General features: G+C 31.7%; 1 protein-coding gene across 1 annotated transcript in view; it reads left to right on the top strand.

Moving 5' to 3' along the window:
- Positions 1 to 18,293, top strand: part of LOC114327490 (E3 ubiquitin-protein ligase RNF185) — a 64,041-nt gene extending 45,748 nt beyond the window's left edge. Inside the window, exons 2-3 of the mRNA XM_028276130.2 lie at positions 5,869 to 6,065; positions 12,722 to 18,293. Coding sequence (XP_028131931.1) covers positions 5,869 to 6,065; positions 12,722 to 12,927 — 403 coding nt within the window. The 3' untranslated portion in view covers positions 12,928 to 18,293. The remainder of the gene's footprint in view (positions 1 to 5,868; positions 6,066 to 12,721) is intronic.
- Positions 18,294 to 19,806: the final 1,513 nt, after the last annotated feature.

Raw genomic sequence — 19,806 nt, 5'->3', positions numbered from 1 at the left:
ATTCGCATTCGCATTCGTATTCGCGAATGTTCAAAAAATGACATTCGTTACATCACTAGTACCTGAATACGATTATACCAAACAATGGAAAACTAGACCTAGCAATTGTAAATATGACACAAAAAGCATCAAGGATATGCAATAAATAATATATTGCGAAAAAAGTAAATCAACCAGAAAACTAAATTACAAGATAACTGAGAAAGATAGCTGGAAAGACGAAGATGGACAGGGAAGAAGCGAAAACATTAGAAACGAGCTAAAGCAGGAACCAATAGAGAAAAAATAGAAAAAAAATGTGTGTGTACTTTGTACACACGTAAGAAGTTATACTTCTATTATATGATTTCAACGAAATAAATATACTTTAAACAGCTTATTTATATTTTATTTAAAGATTACACTAGTTTTAATACTTACTACTTTCCAAAAATTTTTATTAGAACAATACCAAAAATTAAAAAAAAAAGAATATGAAAACTACCCGGATTTGAACCGGGGACCTCTCGATCTGAAGTCGAATGCTCTACCAATGAGCTACAGACTCTTTGTTTATACGGATTACAAAATTTCTCAGACATAGTGACAAATAGATCAAGTGAAGTATAAAAATGTTTTAATAATACTTATTATCGTATTCCCAAGAAAGACATACCCAAGGACACAAAAATTATAATAAATATATTTACTAAAAACACTAATAGATTCTTTATATACCTTACTTGCACTGATACATACATAACTTGAAAGATTTAGCAACAACTTCTGGCTTGAGTGCGTATGCGCGTGGGATAATAAAAATTCACTCCCAATCGCGCCTAAAGAAGTATAATTTCAAAAAGAAAACAACTGCTATGGACACATCATCAGAATGGACGAGAGCAGACTAGTAAATAAGTGACAAATACCAATATAAAAGGTAGAAAAAGAAGAAGTAAACCTAGAAATGGGTGGATGGAACAAATTCAGGAAGTGGGGATGAAGAGAGTAAGAACAGTGCAAAAGATGAAGGAAATAGCAGAAGACCGAAAAGCGTGAAAGAAATGGGTAAAAGATGGACAGATGCCAACAAGAATGGATGCTTTTATAGGTTATCAGGAGTACGAGAAGAACAAATTCTTTGATATTATCTTAATAGAGTTTTATAATGACCTTCAGATGTTTATTTATTGTTAAACTCTTCATAGTCGTCCCTATTTCGCGACTCTCGGTGAAGAAGATCGTTAAGTGTGTGAAATAATTAATTGTATTAATTGCTAAATGCTACTATTTAGCAATATTTAGTAAATTTGCAAAAACTATATTTCTTAATTTGAGTAATAAATCTTTTTTATTGCAATATGTTTACTGATGTATGGTGTAACATGTTTCTTTCTACTGTTGCTTGACGTTTTTGTATTAGATTTACATAATGTAAAATCTGTGTCAATGGTTTTAATTCAATTGTAACTTTCCAATTAATTCGAATCAGAATAGATAGATTGTTTGCAAATTAAAGGGCAGCTTTTAAAAAGTATCTCTCTTGTATCTATTGTTTCTTTTACTCAATATAAGTCAGCGTTCTATTTATAGATCATTAAAAATTTTATTTTTCTTTCGACCCTTAAAATTTGTTTAGATTTAAAGAAAAATTTTCCGTCGCTATTTTGAACGCGCTAATAACCGGCAAAATAGCGCAAAAGATGGAAAACATAATACATTGCGAAACAAAAAGAGATGAATCTAGTAGACCTGGATCCCGCGTAAGAAAAAAAAGTTGATTAATAGCAAGCTGAAAATTTGTTAATAGCTTAACGGTGTCTAGTCGGACAAACTTTGATGCACGGGAACACTGAAACAGGGGAAGTTTTAACGGTGGAGCATGATAAACGTGTCGTCCTGACAAGTTTATGATGGTGAAAAATAGCAAGTTGTTTTTAAGTTTATTCAATAGCCAACGTTATATAATATATGAAAAAATGTTTGTCCGACAAAAATGTTGGATATTTTAACGAGTCCGACACGTAGAACATGTCACATCACAGGAACTATGTTGGTGATGAATAGCAGTCTGATTTTTGCATGAGAGTTTAATGAAAGGTTAAAAAAGCAATTGGAAGTTCTGTCGGACAAAATGAATGGGAAATTTTCCTAGTCGGACATTCTAAACATGTAAGATATAGACAAACATGTTGGTGATAAATAGCAAGCTAATTTTGATTTGATTATGTACAAATTATATTTTGTAACGCAAAAAGTTATATGTCGGACAAAAAGTTTGGGCAAATCGAAGGAAATAAATAAAAAACATTTTTTCAGAATGACTTAGTCACATATTGATAAAGCTATTTTAGTTGTATATTATTATTTATATTCACATATTTGCATGTGCATATATATACATGCACACTCCAAAAACAGTGAGGTAAGTATCAATGCATGTATATATTGCAAAACAATTATTTTTTGGATGGAGTTTGTTCTAGATATTCTCAAAACGACAATAAAAAATGTCAAAGAACATGTGAAAGAAATCTCTTAGGGTTTTCTAATTAGGTGCATCAGAAAGTACGGAAAATTTCCTATAAAAAACGTTGTATACATTTTTTTCCATACTTAAATCTTAACCCTGTAAACGACATTGAAAAATGTGAAGAGTCTAAAACTTCGGTGCTTATAAGAATATACGTAAATATGACACATTATGCTTAGAAGTATGTATTAGAAGGCTGCATTTGTCAGTGTGACACTTTGTGCTATACAAAGTAGTATTTGAAAGTACATGGTCTCTGAGTTTCTGTTTGCCACGTGTGTTGGAAATTAAAATTTATATTAACTATGGAGTGTTTTTGTGTCTATTTTTGAGTGTCAACAGTTTAAATTTTAAGTCGCCAAATCAAAAGTGAAACCATTCAACGGAACATTTTTGAGTAATTTTCGAACATTTTACAAAGTTAGTAAAATACTTGGTCATCAATTAAATGAGGTTCAGTTGCCAGATAATTATTGTGAAAGTTCTATTGAATATCATTCTTCGTGCTATAATGCTTTGCTTGATTGAAAAAGGGTACCTAAATAAATTATTACTAAAATTGTATAACGTAATTTTTCTCAACTTTCTACAAATGAAATAATGTAATTAATATGTCACAGGGCAAGAAATAATTTGCTGCCAAAATAAATCGATTAGTTTAAATTTGAAGTTACGATTGCAATTTATTATGAATTATTGTCAAAAGTGACAGTTTTTCTTAAATGGAAATGTATTCATAGACATAAGGGTAGACAGGGAATACAGTGCAAAAAGTCGATAGGTGGTCTATCTATCTCTTTTAACCAAGCGATCCCGCGCATGTGGCAGACAAAGATAGCTAGACCACCCAATCCATAATATAATTTGCCTGATCTACTGTAAATGTATTACAGTGAGGTATCTAAATGATGTTGAGATAAATCGAAAGATATCGATTGTAATTGATTGCAGGTGCTTTTGACATAGAGTAATCACCCCTTATTAAAATTTCAAAAATTATTTTTTTAAATTGTCCGACTACAAAATCTACCCCTTATTTTTTTCCGACAACAGTCATTCTTGCTAAGGAATAATTTACTTTATTAAATTTCGTCTTTGTCGGAAAGCTATTTATCACCAGCATTTTTGTCTATATCTTACCTGTTTAGAATGTCCGACTACGAAAACTTCCCATTAATTTTGTCGGACAGAACTTCCAATTGCTTTTTTAACCTTTCATTAAACTCTCATGCAAAAATCAGACTGCTATTCATCACCAACATAATTCCTGTGATGTGACATGTTCTACGTGTCGGACTCGTTAAAATGCCCAACATTTTTGTCGGACAAACATTTTCGCATATATTACATAACGTTGGCTATCGAATAAACTTAAAAACAACTTGCTATTTTTCACCATCATAAACTTGTCAGGACGACACGTTTATCATGCTCCACAATTAAAACTTCCCCTGTTCCAGTGTTCCCGTGCATCAAAGTTTGTCCGACTAGACACCGTTAAGCTATTAACAAATTTTCAGCTTGCTATTAATCAACTTTTCTTTCTTACGCGGGATCCAGGTCTATAGTGGAGATGGAAATTATCGTTATAAATGTATAAATTAACATTACATTACATAGTTTCCCACCGATCACTGTATATTTTTTTGTATTGTATTTTCAATATCCTTTCAATAAAAACTTTATAAATATTGGCTTAATAATAGAATGTTATGATGTATCATCAAATGCTTTTAAAAATTCTATGTCAAGATACTGTTAAGATATCGATGATAGTATATACAGGGTGTTAATAAATAAGTATGAAAAAACTTTAAGGGATAATTCTACATGGAAAATACAGTCGGAAAAATGAAAGAATACCCATGAACGATCACATCATTCACATATTATTCAGATTATTAATAATCTATCTCTCTCGTTTGACATTTATGAAAAAAAAACAACAAATACAAAATATGTGATTGATGTGATCGCTCATGGGTATTCTTTCATTTTTCTGACTGTAATGACGGTTTGTTCTATAAACATATGTCCGCAAATACTTTGTTTCACAGATACGGGGTGTTGAAATTTTTATTTCAAACTGCCACTTTATTTATTGCTCTGGTGCTCTATGGTGCACCGTTTTTATGAAAAAAATAAACATCTTAGTATAAAAAATAAACTCATTTTTCATTTCTTTAATACATTATCGCTCTTTGCAAAGATAATTACGTCGACTTTGCTAAGTATCAAGACACGTACTCAACATACACACTACACATTACACTAGGTACCCGATTGGAAAAAAACTGTACCATGCCAATGGCCATCAGTTGTCGAGGCTTTAAGCTAAATCAAAAAAATACATTATCAAAGACTATCTAATAGAATAATACTAAACTACAATAACAGAAAATAACACTACTAAGATTTCAACTAGGCGCAAAGCTACAACAAATGTTCAAAATGACCTCTTTCAGAGGCTACAGAAGAATTTGATATGCATCATTGGCGCGCGTACGAGTAATGGTCTGAATTATTTAATGAAAAAAATAGTACGCCACTGAGATATGCAAATTAAGGGCATAGGCGCAAAACGTCGCCTGTCAAAATGTTCACTGTGTTTTAAATGTATTCATTTTTTTGAATTCTGATAAAACTCATAAGTATTTTTGAAAAATTTAATCCCAGATTGAAAGACTACATTATTACAGAGGGTAGAAAGTCAGAATAAACCAACAGTTTCTTTTGAATGAAATATTTAAAATTAAAAATCACACTACATTTTCTCATCTTGTTCACCCCTGTAACTTACTAAAACAAACATTATAGACCTTTTCAGGGACTTTCTACCCTCGGTAATAATGTAGTCTCATTCTGCGATTAAATTTTTCAAAAATACTGATCAGAATTCGAAAAAAATGAATAGATACATTTAAAACACATTGAACATTTTGACAGGCGACATTTTGCGCCTATGCCCTTAAAAATCATTTTTGAATTCCGCGTTCAATTTACGACAAAAAATCTTTCTTGTCTTTTTTTCATATGAGGCGCCGTTTTTATGCAAAAACATTTTAAACTTTACAAAGTATTTGGTCTAGATTTGGTCCCAGCACTAATAAGTTTTGTATCGCGTTCAATTTACGACAAAAAATCTTTCTTGTCTTTTTTTCATATGAGGCGCCGTTTTTATGCAAAAACATTTTAAACTTTACAAAGTATTTGGTCTAGATTTGGTCCCAGCACTAATAAGTTTTGTATCTATTTGAAGATAATTGAACAAAAATTCTTATTCTAAAATAACGGTTTACCTACCCGTTTTAGGAACCTGTAAATAATACATACTCCTAAAATTCGTTTTTCTGTAGTTGGCCATGCCTTCATCAGTGGTTGGAAACCAGACCAAACAGACAGGTTTGCCCGGTATGTAAAGCGGCCATAAGCAAAGAAAAGGTGGTACCACTCTATGGAAGAGGCAGTACCAAACAAGAAGATCCCAGGGAGAAAGTTCCTCCGAGACCAGCTGGACAAAGGACCGAACCTGAGCCTGGAACCAGCTTTCCCGGTAAGATACTTACACTCTGTTATTCAAATAATAATTAGTCAAAATACATCATGTAAATGTAATGGTAGGGGAGCCCAAGCGGGGATTTTTTCAGTTACTCGAGCGCGTCAGATTATCACATGGGGAGAAACCTTGTACTTACCCTGTAAATGAACCTCTACCATATATTGGCTCTTAATACAGGGGAGTTCGTTAACCTCTTAATGTACGCGCTCGACTCTGACACGAGCGACCGTTCAATTTTAATATTTCAATTTTGCAAGCACTTAGGAAGTTGGTATTTGTATAAAAGCGTATAAATATCTACATAGCGATAAAATCTTTTCTACATTTCTTCTTCTTCTTTTACATCTATACTTTTTTTTATAGCCAAGACTTTGTTGTCATTGTAAAATGATATTTATTTATCTAATAACTTTCAGTAGGATACATTGAATTTTGCTGAATTGTTAAAAATATGTTTTTATTCGAAGCGTCAGTGTACTAAACAGCGAGCGGTACATAGATACACTGAATTCGCTCTATCGAGATTCACTTTGACACTGACGTTAGTAATTTCTTGTTTGGGAAATTCAGTTGTCAGAAGTGAGTGGAAATTACTACACAACCAACGCACCTGCTAATATCCAATATTATTAATAGTAAACAGACATAAAAATAACATAAACCTTACGCCAATAAATAATTATTTATTTACACCATTATAATGTATTGATAACAAATGAGAAAATTATTTATTTTACAAAATAAAAATATTTTGTAGAAATAAACTTCACAAAATTTTATGAGATTAGTAGACACTCCCACTATTTCTAATAATTCTTCTTTTTTAATGAAAGATTAAGTTGATTTGAGTTGATTTTAGCAGTTAATAGTGTGAGGTAGGAATTTTTGTGTTGTATGTTTCCTATTCCGAATGTGTCAAAAAAAATCTCGCGAGAGCGAATGTAGTATACCTTTTTTATTGCTCAGCCAGTGTTAAGACGTTGTAAAATGAGATTTATTTATCTAATATCTTGCAGTCCGAACCATTGACAATCGATACGAATTGAATTTTGTAGAATTTTCAGTATTTTTTTATACATAGCGTTAGTGCATTTGAAGAAGTATGAAGTGAACGTTTTTTTATTCTTAGAACCTTTTTGTGCCTTATACACATATAAAGATTTTATATAGATTATTTGTATATATTATGAAGAAAATATAATTTATTAACTCGCCTCATCGCTAGGCAAAGTAAAGGTGCTGCGACACTGAAAATACTTTTTCAATTTAATTATAAACAAACATAACATTTTCACTTTAAAAAAATTCGATAATTTTTTGACCGAAACTTCAAAATTAATGTGTACATTAAGGGGTTAAGGGGGTCCGAAAAAAAAATCTATCCTTGGAAAAACTCGAAATCGTCAGATTGAGATAAGGTAAGTTACGTAAGTACATGCAAAACAGTGTATATTTCAAAAATCTGACGATTTGAGAGGGGCGTAAGGAAATGGGTGAGTCACAATGTTTCACAAAAAAAGCGAATATTTCGCGAAATGAACGTCATATCGAAAAACTAAAAAATACATTGTCACTATTTCTCAAAAATCTATCGAATGGTATCAAACACGACGGGTACACGCGGGGGTAAATTTAAAATTTTAAATACGAACCCCGCGATATTTCGCGAAAGTATCATCAGATTGAAAAACTGCAAAATACACGTATTCAATATTTTTGAAAAATCTATCGAATGGCACCAAACACGACCCCTTACAGAGGCGGGGTGGGTGGTTTCTTTAAAATCTTAAATAGGAGCCCTCAATTTTTATTGCAGATTTGGATTATTTATGTAAAAATAGGCAACTTTTATTCGAGGCATTTTTTCGAATTGTGGATAGATGGTGCTATGCTTTTTCTCATGAGCATTTCTGAGTGCGTCACAGGTTTTCGATTTCTTTCTAACGCATTAAATTGTATATGACAGAAAAAAAGGCACGTCGGTGATTACTTTGGTAATTATTCTAGTTAGATGATTATTCTAGTTGTCGATAGATGGCGCTATAATAGAAAAAAATTTATTTACTAATTATATAATATATCTACGAATATAATCTGTACAATTTATAAGATTATACAATGTTGTTCTGAAGCTATTTCCTTGTGGCTTGTGGCACAAATCAAAGAAAATGCCATTTTATAAATGCAATAAAGACATTGATTTGTTTTTATGCCCAATTGCAAATAAAATTTGACAACTGTCAGATTTAACTAAAATGTCATGTTAGAATAAATGTTATAAATGTATATTATCACGGACTTACCTTTTTTTCTATCATTTGTGACGCACTGAAAAATCCTCATGAAAAGAACCATATAATCTTAAAGAACGATTGTTGGAAATGGAAAATTAAATTAAAAAATAGAAAATCTCCCACTTTATGGAAAACTTAAGTTAACTTTTTTGATTTTAGGACCTACTCTTCACAACCAAATAGGTCCCCATAACGCTCGAGTAACTGCAAATTTAGCAAACTTTCTTCCCCTACTATAATGTATCATTTTATTTTCTTTTTAATCCATCAGATTATAATCTGTGAATTTTTTGTAATATGCTTTCTTGCATGTTCTTGATGTTTCTCTTTATCGTTCCTTAGTATAAAGCTTCTTCTTCTTCTTTTTGTATAGACATGACTCTGTCTGTTTTTTAATGTGCCTCCAGTAAGTTGTCGTTCCATCGTTTTCGTGGTCTTCCCACTGATCGCCTTCCTATTGGGGGACCGTCCCTCGCCGTCCTTAATACTCTATTCGTTGTCATTCGGCTTATGTGGTCATTCCATTCTACTCTTCTGATTCTTATTCAGTTATTATTGTTCTCCACTTTGCATCTCCGTCGTATACCTGTACTTCTAGCTCTATCCCATATTGTCATCTCCTCAAATGTTATCATCTCCGCTTTTTCGTGCAATCTTCTTGTCCTCTCTGTGGTCAGGTCGTGTTTCTGCAGCGTATGTTATTATTGGTCTGATGACTGTTTTGTAAATTCTGCCTTTCATTTCTTTTCCGATATTTTTATTTCCCCATATTGCGCCATTCAGGCAACTTGTTTGCTGTAGTCACTTGATCTTCACTTATGTTTCGAGCTTTCCGTAGCTAGTGTGATGCCTAGATATTTAAACTCCATCACTTGTTCTATTATCTGACCCTTCAGCTCTAATTTACATCTTATCTAATTTGCTGTTTTTTTTTTATTTCATTTGATGGCTTTGGTAAAGACCAATTAGCCAGACAATTTTTACATTTAAGTATAATATTACATAACTAGAATATATGATATAACTATAAAACATTTACATACATATATTGAACTAACATAATAAAAATATGTTATACCTGGATATACATATATGCACACATATATAGTCCGTCCGCTATAACTTTTCCCATGCGGTACGATTCATTTTCAATCAAATTAAGTCAAAACATAAATTGAAACGAACGTCGATGTGTATATACATTTTGTATACTGTATACTATATACATACTACACACATCGGCGTACGTTTCACTTTCCGTTTTGACTTAATTTGATTGAAAATGAATCATACCGCATGGGAAAAGTTATAGCGGACGGATTATACGTACATATATAAACACATATTTGCTGATGTTATAACCAAGCATTTTGTCTTCTTTGGGGAAATTAACATGTTCAATTTTCTGGCGGTTATATTAAATTGTTGTAACATACGTTGTAAATTCTCTTCACTTTGATACATTAGTATTAGGGGAGTCAATATAGATTTTGACTTCGGAAAAAATCAAACAAGATAGAACTTTTTGTAATTTGATTAAGAAATGTTTAATAAACAACATCAAAAAGTTCTACTCCAGAAGTGGGCGCTTCATTTTTATTAAACAAGTGAACTGCGAAATTAGTTGTTTTTTTTTAAATAACTACGAAAATATAAATCTGAAAAAATCTGATTTTACCATTGAAAAAATCAGAAAATTTTACAAAAAAAACCTTATATAAAGATTTTTCTAAAATTAAATCTATAGCTTCTATAATTTTTTATTTATAACGCTAAAGTCGCCGTTCTCACAAACATTAGCACACTGTAAACTAGCGTTCGACGAAGTGCACGGTTGAATTATTTTAACATAATTTTAACTAATGGATCAAATGAAATTTTACAAATTGGACATGAAAGAACAATCCAGCTATCTTATGGTTATAATAAAAAGAAATAAAATATATGGGCATAAGTACGGTGTAACCGGAAAGTGAGACATGAATTTTGTTTAAAAATGATTTAAAAATATGTAGCTAATATAGTTTTACAGTTGAGTCCACGAGTCTTTACCCGTGCGTCATCATTTAAAGCATACGAAATAAGTTGATGATAAGTCGGAAATTGAAATTTACTAAACGCAGCACCAAGTGATAGTAAGTAGCTACTGCTCCTATTATGGGTGAAAATTTGGGTTATCCAATATGTGTTTTATCTCGCCAGGTATTAATGACGCACGGGTAAAGACTCGTGGACTCAACTGTACTTATAAATATAACTCTCAAATTTGCAAAACTTACTTTTCAAACATCTTACCAAATGATGTTTCATTAAAAAAAATCTTAAAATTTGAATTCAAATGATACGACCGACGTCTCAAAAAATGTAATTTTTAAAACTTCGTAGTTTTACAGAATTACTACCATTTTAAGACGGTATTACTCAAGTTTGAACAGATTTATTACAATTTTATAGGTGTTTTTTAAAGCTTATAATGTAATCTTTAAAATGTACTAAATTATTCTACTAGAGATGAAACAAGCAATATTTTCTTTTTGAGAAAATTAAGAAATATAAAAAAATGTAGTACAAAAACCGAAAATTACCAGCGAAAAAAATGTTTATACAAAGTGATCAAAACTTTTTTCTGTAAAACTTACCTAATATATTTAATAATAAGCTTCAACAATAATAAAATGTTCAACAAAAAAATTTTTTGAGCTCTTATACAGTATGTCTGTGTAACTTGGAACCTATTGATAACTTTTTTATTATCAGTTTTACGAAAAAAAGTTATTCTTTATAAAATACTCTGCATCGTATAGAATATAAGATGCAATCATCAGATATAAAATTTTATTAATGTTATTCGCCGTGTGCAAGTACTTGGAGGGGATACGAGAAACGATCGTGAGCGAATAGCGGAGAAATCTTGCAACTTTCTTAAATAAATCATATTGTCAATTGAAATTGTCAAATTGACGCATATTTCATACCTACTGTCATTGAAGAAGAAAAATTATATGTTGCTCCACAATATTGATATGATATGCAATTATCATATAAAATAAATTTAATTAATTGTATTTTGCTTGCAGTACTGCATTTTAATAATTAATTTTATTTACTACATACAATTGTTTACCTTTTAATAGCATAAGCTCAATATTACTTTTTCTCTTATAATTTTTTTTGGGCTATGGCCTTGACAAGTATCCAGCAACCAGGACTAATATAATTGGTCAATATAATTAAAAGTGCGAAAAATGTTGCTGAGCTATGAAACCAGGTGTCGCTTTTCCGAACTTGCACGGTCCCAATACGAGGGATGTCAAAAAATATGAATTTCACCCAAGAGTAAAGTAACTATATATTTCACAATATCGAAAATTGTTATTTAGAAAAGTTGTTTGGAATTAAAAACTATGTTTCAATGTTCAATTACATCCTTCTATTTGAAATATTGTGAACTAAGTAAGGCACTTAACTGTTAAGCGAAATTCATATTTTTTTATACATACCTTAATTTGCAAATTGGAATGCCATATTCGGATTCAGCATAATCAAAAACAAAATAGAAACATGTGATCAAAGTAAAATTATTAATTCAACGATATTTTTAAAATCATTTATACAAAACAATTATTGTTATTGTTTAAACAATTAATAAACAATTAGCGGCAAAATCTGTGAGAAGAAATTTTTACTTTAACATATACAGTGATGAGATGAGATTTAGGTAAAACCGGTAAAATATCGCAATGGAAAGGCATATTAAGTTGTGAGATAAAAAGAAATGAAACTAGTGAAGGTGGGAGATTTAGCGATAAAAACCTATGAACTTACATTCTATTTATTGTTTCTCACCCTAGACGTATCAGAGGACTATGTCAACTAAAACTGTCACAGTCACAATGGCAGTTGCCAAATCAGAGACATGTAAAGAGAATAGACTTGGCTAGGGATATGCCACTCAATGCATCGGGGTTTAACGTCGATATCAAGTACGGTGGTCTAGCTATCTTTGTCTGTCGTGTATCTTTGTCGTCAACACAGAGACGGCGGCCATCATATGCTAGAGAGAGAAAGTTAAGCGCCGATAGAGAGAGATAGATAGACCACCGACCAGAACTGCTCCGCGTTACGTTATTTTTCGGAGTTGGCCAAATCTATGTGTATAAGATCTTTGTGCCAAACTCGTCCGATACGTCTAAAGGTGGGAAACAATTTTGCCGGTTATTAGCGCGCTCATCACTGTACATAAACTAACAAAAAAACTTTTAGAAAAATATAAGCTTGTTTGAATTATTCCGAAACAATGCATGTTTTTGTGCTATATTGACTCCCCAGAAACTTAATAAACATTTATTTTTTTAGGTTTCGGTTTTGGAGACAATAGTTTTCATATGTCTTTCGGCATAGGAGCATTTCCATTTGGATTTTTCACATCTACTTTCAACTTCGGAGATCCTCGACCATCGGCAGCAGCTCACGGTTCACAACAACACATGGAAGAGCAATTCTTGTCAAAAATATTTCTTTGGCTTGCCATTCTATTTCTGACTTGGCTACTAATGGCTTAAAAACAAATGATTGGGTCTGTTTCAAAATTTTGAATAAATTAAGTCCTTAGCGGGGATGTAATGCATTTTCTGGATTATTTTATCAGTAAATTTTTCGTATTGTCTAAATTAAATTACAGTTAACTCAATACAGTTAAACAGTCTCTGTAAATGTCTGAAATAGATATTACATATAGCTCACTAATTAAAAAGTAAGTTTTATTTTCTTGGAAATAAAAAACAGTTGTCACGAAAGCCTTACAATAAAAAATTAATGCAATACAATTTCTTATATAAAATACCAATATAAATGTAGTCTTTTTATCTTAGAATTTAAAGTTGTCACATAAATCAGTAGGAAAATTTGCAGTAACGAACTTGTCTTACAGAATATTTTTTGTTGTTTTTTTGAGGTGGAGATTTGTTCATTGGTATTTCAGTTTGTGATAAGAATTACTTTTGCCGTTTAAATACACATATTTATCCAAATCTCTTAACTCTTTTATGCAATATCGCCGGTCCGGAACAAGAATGATGTAACTGTAAATTTTGTCAATTCCTATTTGTTGCGTAATTCACTTCTAAAATACTGTGTACGGATGATACAAAAGCGACGGAACTGTAACTGTGTGCTGAGCCACTACAGGTAGGGCAGTCAATGAGAGAAACAACAGGTTATTACCTCCGAATTCTATCCTACTGCATAGATTTTAATGAAATTTTAGGAATAGCCTGAAAATATCTCCTTATTCAAAGTCTACCCTATGCCGATGTGTGCTTTTGTCTTGGGGGCGGTTCCCACCCCTTCTCGGTGGTGGAAAATTTTTTGGTTAAACAACTACGGAAGTTGCTAGAGAACCCAATTCTAAGCAAAAACTGTTGTATAATTTTTTTTTCGAAAACTCGATACTTTTTGAGTTATTCCTGGTTGAAAGTTGGCCATTTTCATTGAAATATAACACCTTTTTGCAATGCATCTAACTAAAAAAATTATATAAAACATTTTTGTAGCTCATAAAAAAACAAAGAGATTCGTTCCTTCTTCAATCTTCTAGTTATAACACAAAAAGAGATATGGTAGGTAAAAAGAGTTTGTTTTTTTTTGGTACGTGCTCAAAGCAGTGTATTCAACTTGAAATAACAGAGAAACGGTCGATTTTATGTATATAATGCTACCAATACCTTTTATTGTGCTTGAAAAGTCCTTTCAAATAAGCAATATTAAATGTCGATTACATTCAAACTAAGCGAGATATGCTGCAAAAAATTGCTGACTAACGAATTTTAAGAAAAAAATTGAGAAGTATATTTAACCCCTCACCCACAAGAATTTAAATGCATCGTTTTCCTTCTACAATACATTTTACTACAGTATCATTTTTATGTTCAAAAAGTTAAGCGGGTTTAAAATTAATGGTTTTTGAAAAAAAAATAAGATCAAATTATATAGCGCATATTTAAATTTTCTAAAAAATCTTATTTTTCTCCATGTAACTTGAAAATGATAAGAGATACTGTTATAAAAAATAAAATCAAAATGTTTATCTAGAAGAAACCTTCATTTTTGTATGGCATCTTTTTTTTGCATCTCTTATCATTTTCGAATTACATGGAGAAAAAGGAAGATTTTTAAGAAAATTTAAAAATGCGCTCAATAATTTGATCTTATTTTTTTCAAAAACCATTCATTTTAAACCCTCCCAACTTTTTGAACATAAAAAGAACACTATGGTAAAATGTATTGTAGAAGGAAAACGATGCATTTAAATTCTTGTGGATGAGGGGTTAAATATACTTCTCATTTTTTTCTTAAAATACGTTAGTCATCAAATTTTTTACAGTTTATCTCGCATAGTTTGAATGTAATCGACATTTAATATTGCTTATTTTAAAGGTCTTTTCAAGCACAACAAAAGTTATTGGTAGCATTATACACCCAAAATCGACCGTTTCTCTGTTATTTCAAGTTCAATACACTGATTTGAGCATGCACCAAGAAAACAAGTTTTTTTCACTTACCATATCTCTTTTTGTGTTATAACTAGAAGATTCATAAAGGAAAGAATTTCTTTGTTATTTTATAAGCTACAAAAATGTTTTATATAGTTTTTTGAGTTAGATGCATAGTTTTTAAGGTATTCGCAAAAAACCGTTTGAAAAGGTGTTATGTTTCAATGAAAATGGCCAATTTTCAACCAGGAATAACTCAAAAAGTATTGTGTTTTCGAAAAAAAAAATTATAGAACAGTTTTTGCTTAGTATTAGGTTCTCTAGCAACTTCCGTAGTTATTTAAGCAAAAAAATTTCCACCCCCGAGAAGTGGTGGGAACCGCCCCAAGACAAAAGCACACATCGGCATAGGGTAGACTTTGTTTCTTGGGCTATTCCCTACTTACTGTCACGTAAATCGATATAGTAGGATAGAATTCGGAGCCACATACCCTATTGACTGCCCTAAGGGTAGTTGCGTCGTTATTGAAATATGCACCATTTCAGACCTTGTTTCTTCAAATTCGGACCAATAGGGATGAAAATAAAAGCCATCGCTGTAAGAATAAACGGCATACTAAATATTTAAAAATCTTTTTTTTTGTACAGAAAAAGTTTAAGATGTCGCCACTGTAGATATGGTTGAAAATGGGGGGATTAAATTGCTGGGAGATAATGAAATTCAGACCAATAAGGATGAAACTAAAAGCCATCATTGTAAGAATAAACGCCATACCGTTGCTCCTTGACGGTTACTCTTTATTTAATCACTATTTTAAATGTTTAAAAAATTTTAGATGAATAATGACGCAACTGTAGATAGGGTTGAAAATGTGGGAATTAAATTAAGATAAGGAAATTCGAACCAATAGAGATAAAAATAAAAGCCATCATTGGAAGAATAAACCCCATACCGATGCTCCTGGACGATCACTCCTCATTTAATCCCTATTTTAAATATTTAAAAATCGTTTTTTTGCTCTCGTGAGAAATTTGGCTTTTTGCAGTTACGTAATTCTTGTTCCCGACCTGCGATATAGGTATCGTATAATGATTTATGAGCTAAAGAGTTAAGGTAAAATACTACATATACATGATGATGAAGAAATCAACTTTGATATCTCATAAAAAACAATCATTACCAGCATTTGGAATTTTATAATTGTATATAAACAACTGTATGTACCCCTAAGGTTTATGTATATAATAGTGCATAGCACCATAGAAAAATTAATTTGTACATATCTTTACTCTTATTTTTGTGATTTAAATGGTTAGGTGTTGACGTAAGGAACGTGGAGGGGATCATTTTAGTTAATAGACGTAGAAAATATATTAAGCATTTAATAATACCTATATAACTCAATATTTGTTTGCCATGAACTTGTTTGGATTGAGTGGCAATGTAATAAAAACAAGTTTAATTTGGTTCAAATCATTATTAATATTTTTTATTGGCTAAGTAGCACTTGGTACAGTTGACCATTTAAGGACGGCGCCTATTTTCCCTTGCAATGCCACACAGACGGCAGTTTTATAGCTTGCCTTCTAAATGGATGGCACATATTATTTTAGTCAGAATAAAATTAATAAGAACATGTTCACTAAAAAACTGTGCATTGTGTAAAGACAAAGATATTTTTTAACTTGGAGATGAATTGAGTTTTTGTCACTGTAATCACATTATTGATTTGTATGGCACTATAATATTTTTAAATATTGTTTTGATTTAAAATCAATGGGAAAATCCCAATTATTTTGATTGTTTTCGTCAAAATTTAATCTCCCTATTTGGCAAATATTCACTCCCAATATTGGTAAATTGCCAATCTGTGTGCTTTTTTTCATCACTGGGTGGGGAATCTGCATGTAGACGACGGAAGTAAACATTTTCGACAGTGCTGGGTTGCTAAGCTAAAACCTCATCAGAGTCAAGTCCAACCAGCTAAGTCGGACCTCTCTGCCCTCCTTAGCTCCGATGTGGTCAGGACCAGCTAAATCCCACCCCTCTCATACTAGGGTATTAGAGTGGAATCATCTGTTAAGAGCATAACTTCTCCCGATGTCTTTCTTTTGCCCGATTCTCAGTTGCTCACCATCACACATCAGATTCTGTCTCTCGTCCTCATCCGACCACACCGTCCGCCTCTGCCTAACTGCCTCCCACCATTTCCACCTCTTTCACTCTATTATTAGTCTGCCTTTATCCCCATGCTGTCAACGTTCCTACTTTCTACCTCTGCGGGCCCAGTTCTGCCTCTTCGATACCTGACATAACTGCATCTAGCTCCCGCTCTTCCTTCTCTTTTATCGACAGCACCTTTCTCACATAGTTGTAGATTTTCTTTCATCATCGCATCGCTCATCCATCACCATCTCTTCTATCATCTCACTCACCGATTCAAACACGCTCTAGTTCATTCCTTTCGCTTGTCCATCTGACCCACTTCAAAAGAGTATGTGACACAGTGTCCGAATTCCCACAATACAGACAATTGTCCGATTCGGCCTTTTTAAATCTGTGCCAGTAGCTAAGCGCCTGTGTCCGCAGTCCAGCCAGCTCCGCAGACTGGTCTGTATGGACTGGTAAACATAGTGACATGTATTGGTCAGCTGTCCTGAAAGGGCTAATAGATGGTTTGTTCTAGTTTCACCAGCTTTATGTGGTCAATGAAGTACTAAGAGGAAAATAATTACACATTCCAAAGAAATATAGTGTTTTTATTTTAAGACTAAATTAGATGTGTATTTAGAAACTGAATTATTTTTTAACTTACTCAATAAATTTAAAGGTACAAAATAGGCGCATAAATTCTCAATTTGATACATAAAGAATATTCTGTGTTATATAGAATACTTTTTAATGTATCCCATAATCGACTTATTTTTCTTCATTACATTTATTACCATGATTTTTTAATTCCTGTCACGGATAGAAGCTCGTTAAATGACTTCAATATGGGCACAGAGTTGTGTAAGGTTAAAAAACTTTTTGTCAGTTCTCCTAGACGTTTATTTACTTATTTGCAACGCTCAACAGGCCTTGGAGGTCTCGACGACATATATACAGTTATCTCTTTATTATTATTTAAAAAATTCCGAAGAAAAAGATCTTTTGTTCAGAAAAGTATATATTTTATTACTGATAACTTTGGTTGGATTTTGGTTTATTCCGAAGAAATTTCTAACACACATTTTTGGTATCTAGGTCATATTTTATGCCAGTTAATAAAAAAATCATTTTTTCCTCTTGGACTTGTCAAATCTTTAATTTGTCTTTTACTAGTCACTAGAGCCAAGAAAATATATAGTTATTAAGTTTATATTGAAATTTCACCGTCAATTGTACAAATATCTACCAGAAATAATAAATTTTGCAAATACATGTTGTTGTTATACGTTTGTTTTTTTTTTGTTTCCTTACTGACCATATCGATAAATCAATTCAGTTTGTTCTTGCTTTACTTGAAAAGTAAAAGTTTTGTTCAAAACATTCTTGGATTAACACAGAGAAGATATCTTTATTCGTTTTATAGATGAAAGAAAATGAATATAGCACCAATTTTGGAATAAGGTTGTTATACACAGGGTAAATGATTAGTTGGGTAAAGCTCCTGTAGATCCGTTATAGTAATAGATAGCAATAAAAGTTAATAGCAAAAATTGTAGTCAACTTTAAGGTTCACATTTCAAAATTAGTGAGAATGTTACAAGGTGTTGGATAACAGTGGCAGACCAAACTTATGTATTTTTAAATGGAACACCCTGTATTTTATTTTATATTCGAAATCTTTTTAACTTTTCCATTACAAAAATATAAAGGTTTGTTATGTTATACATGGCATTTACAAAGTTATAACCAATTTTATATGAAAATCGTAGCAAGTTCAACTCACTGTATAAATAAAAATAAGCACAAAAGCAATGGATTATTGATGCCATATTTTTTTATTAATTGTCAGAATTTTCATAAATGATTGCTAATGCTAATTTTCTTTACGTTGAATACAGGGTGAGTCAAAACGCAAGTACATTATTTTCTCAGTAATTTTAAATGGAACACCCTGTATTTTATATCACTATCGAAAAGTACCATTACTGTACTTTAGTTTGTATAGAACATTCTCTATGTCTAAATTTATTAGTTTTCGAGATATTTTCATTTTTCAGGGGAAATTATTAATTGCGGGTCTAAATCTTTCCAAATTTTAAGTAAGCCATGACTGAGTTGTCTAAAATTGACAATTGAAGACCTTGGGACAAGCCACAATTTCGTCAAAAATGAGTAGAAATCGCACACTCTAAGATCATATTAATGTCCCAAACAGAAAATTTCAGCTTTTTTCTCATAGGTGGCGCCGCTATAGTAAGTCCCGTTGTGTCACCATTACTTTATATTGCAACTGAAGGAGACAAGCCACAGTACTAAACAACATGGCGGCGGAGCATTCCGGTGCATGTAAACGGAAAATAGACTGATGAGTTTGGTTCTGAAACAAAGTGACCAAAATCCATTTTTAAATAAAAGCGAAGACGACAAAGACTACAGTTCATTTTTTAGAATATAATTTTTTTTGTACAAAAGGGGATAAGCCTCATATTTTTTAAAAAAATGTTCAAAAACTCAAAAACCGTTAAATAAACATTTATGTTACTACTGTATTTAATAACATATTTTCAAACGATTGTGGACCTTACTTCCGAGAAAAATGGAAAAATTGGATTTCAAGATCTGAAAATTAGTTTAAAATGGTGTTTTCTCCAAAATAATCTTTTGTGGCATGTCCCCCACTGGTCCCAAGGTCTTCAATTTACTATTCTATTACTGATTATCAATTTGGTAATACATAAATAATTTATTAGTAATAAATTTCACAAAAAAAACTCAAACACAACATTTTTTAAACAATT

Source organism: Diabrotica virgifera, chromosome 3 (genome assembly GCF_917563875.1).
Source record: "Diabrotica virgifera virgifera chromosome 3, PGI_DIABVI_V3a".
Classification (NCBI taxonomy): Eukaryota; Metazoa; Arthropoda; class Insecta; order Coleoptera; family Chrysomelidae; genus Diabrotica; species Diabrotica virgifera.
This window is presented reverse-complemented; position numbering and strand designations above follow the sequence as displayed.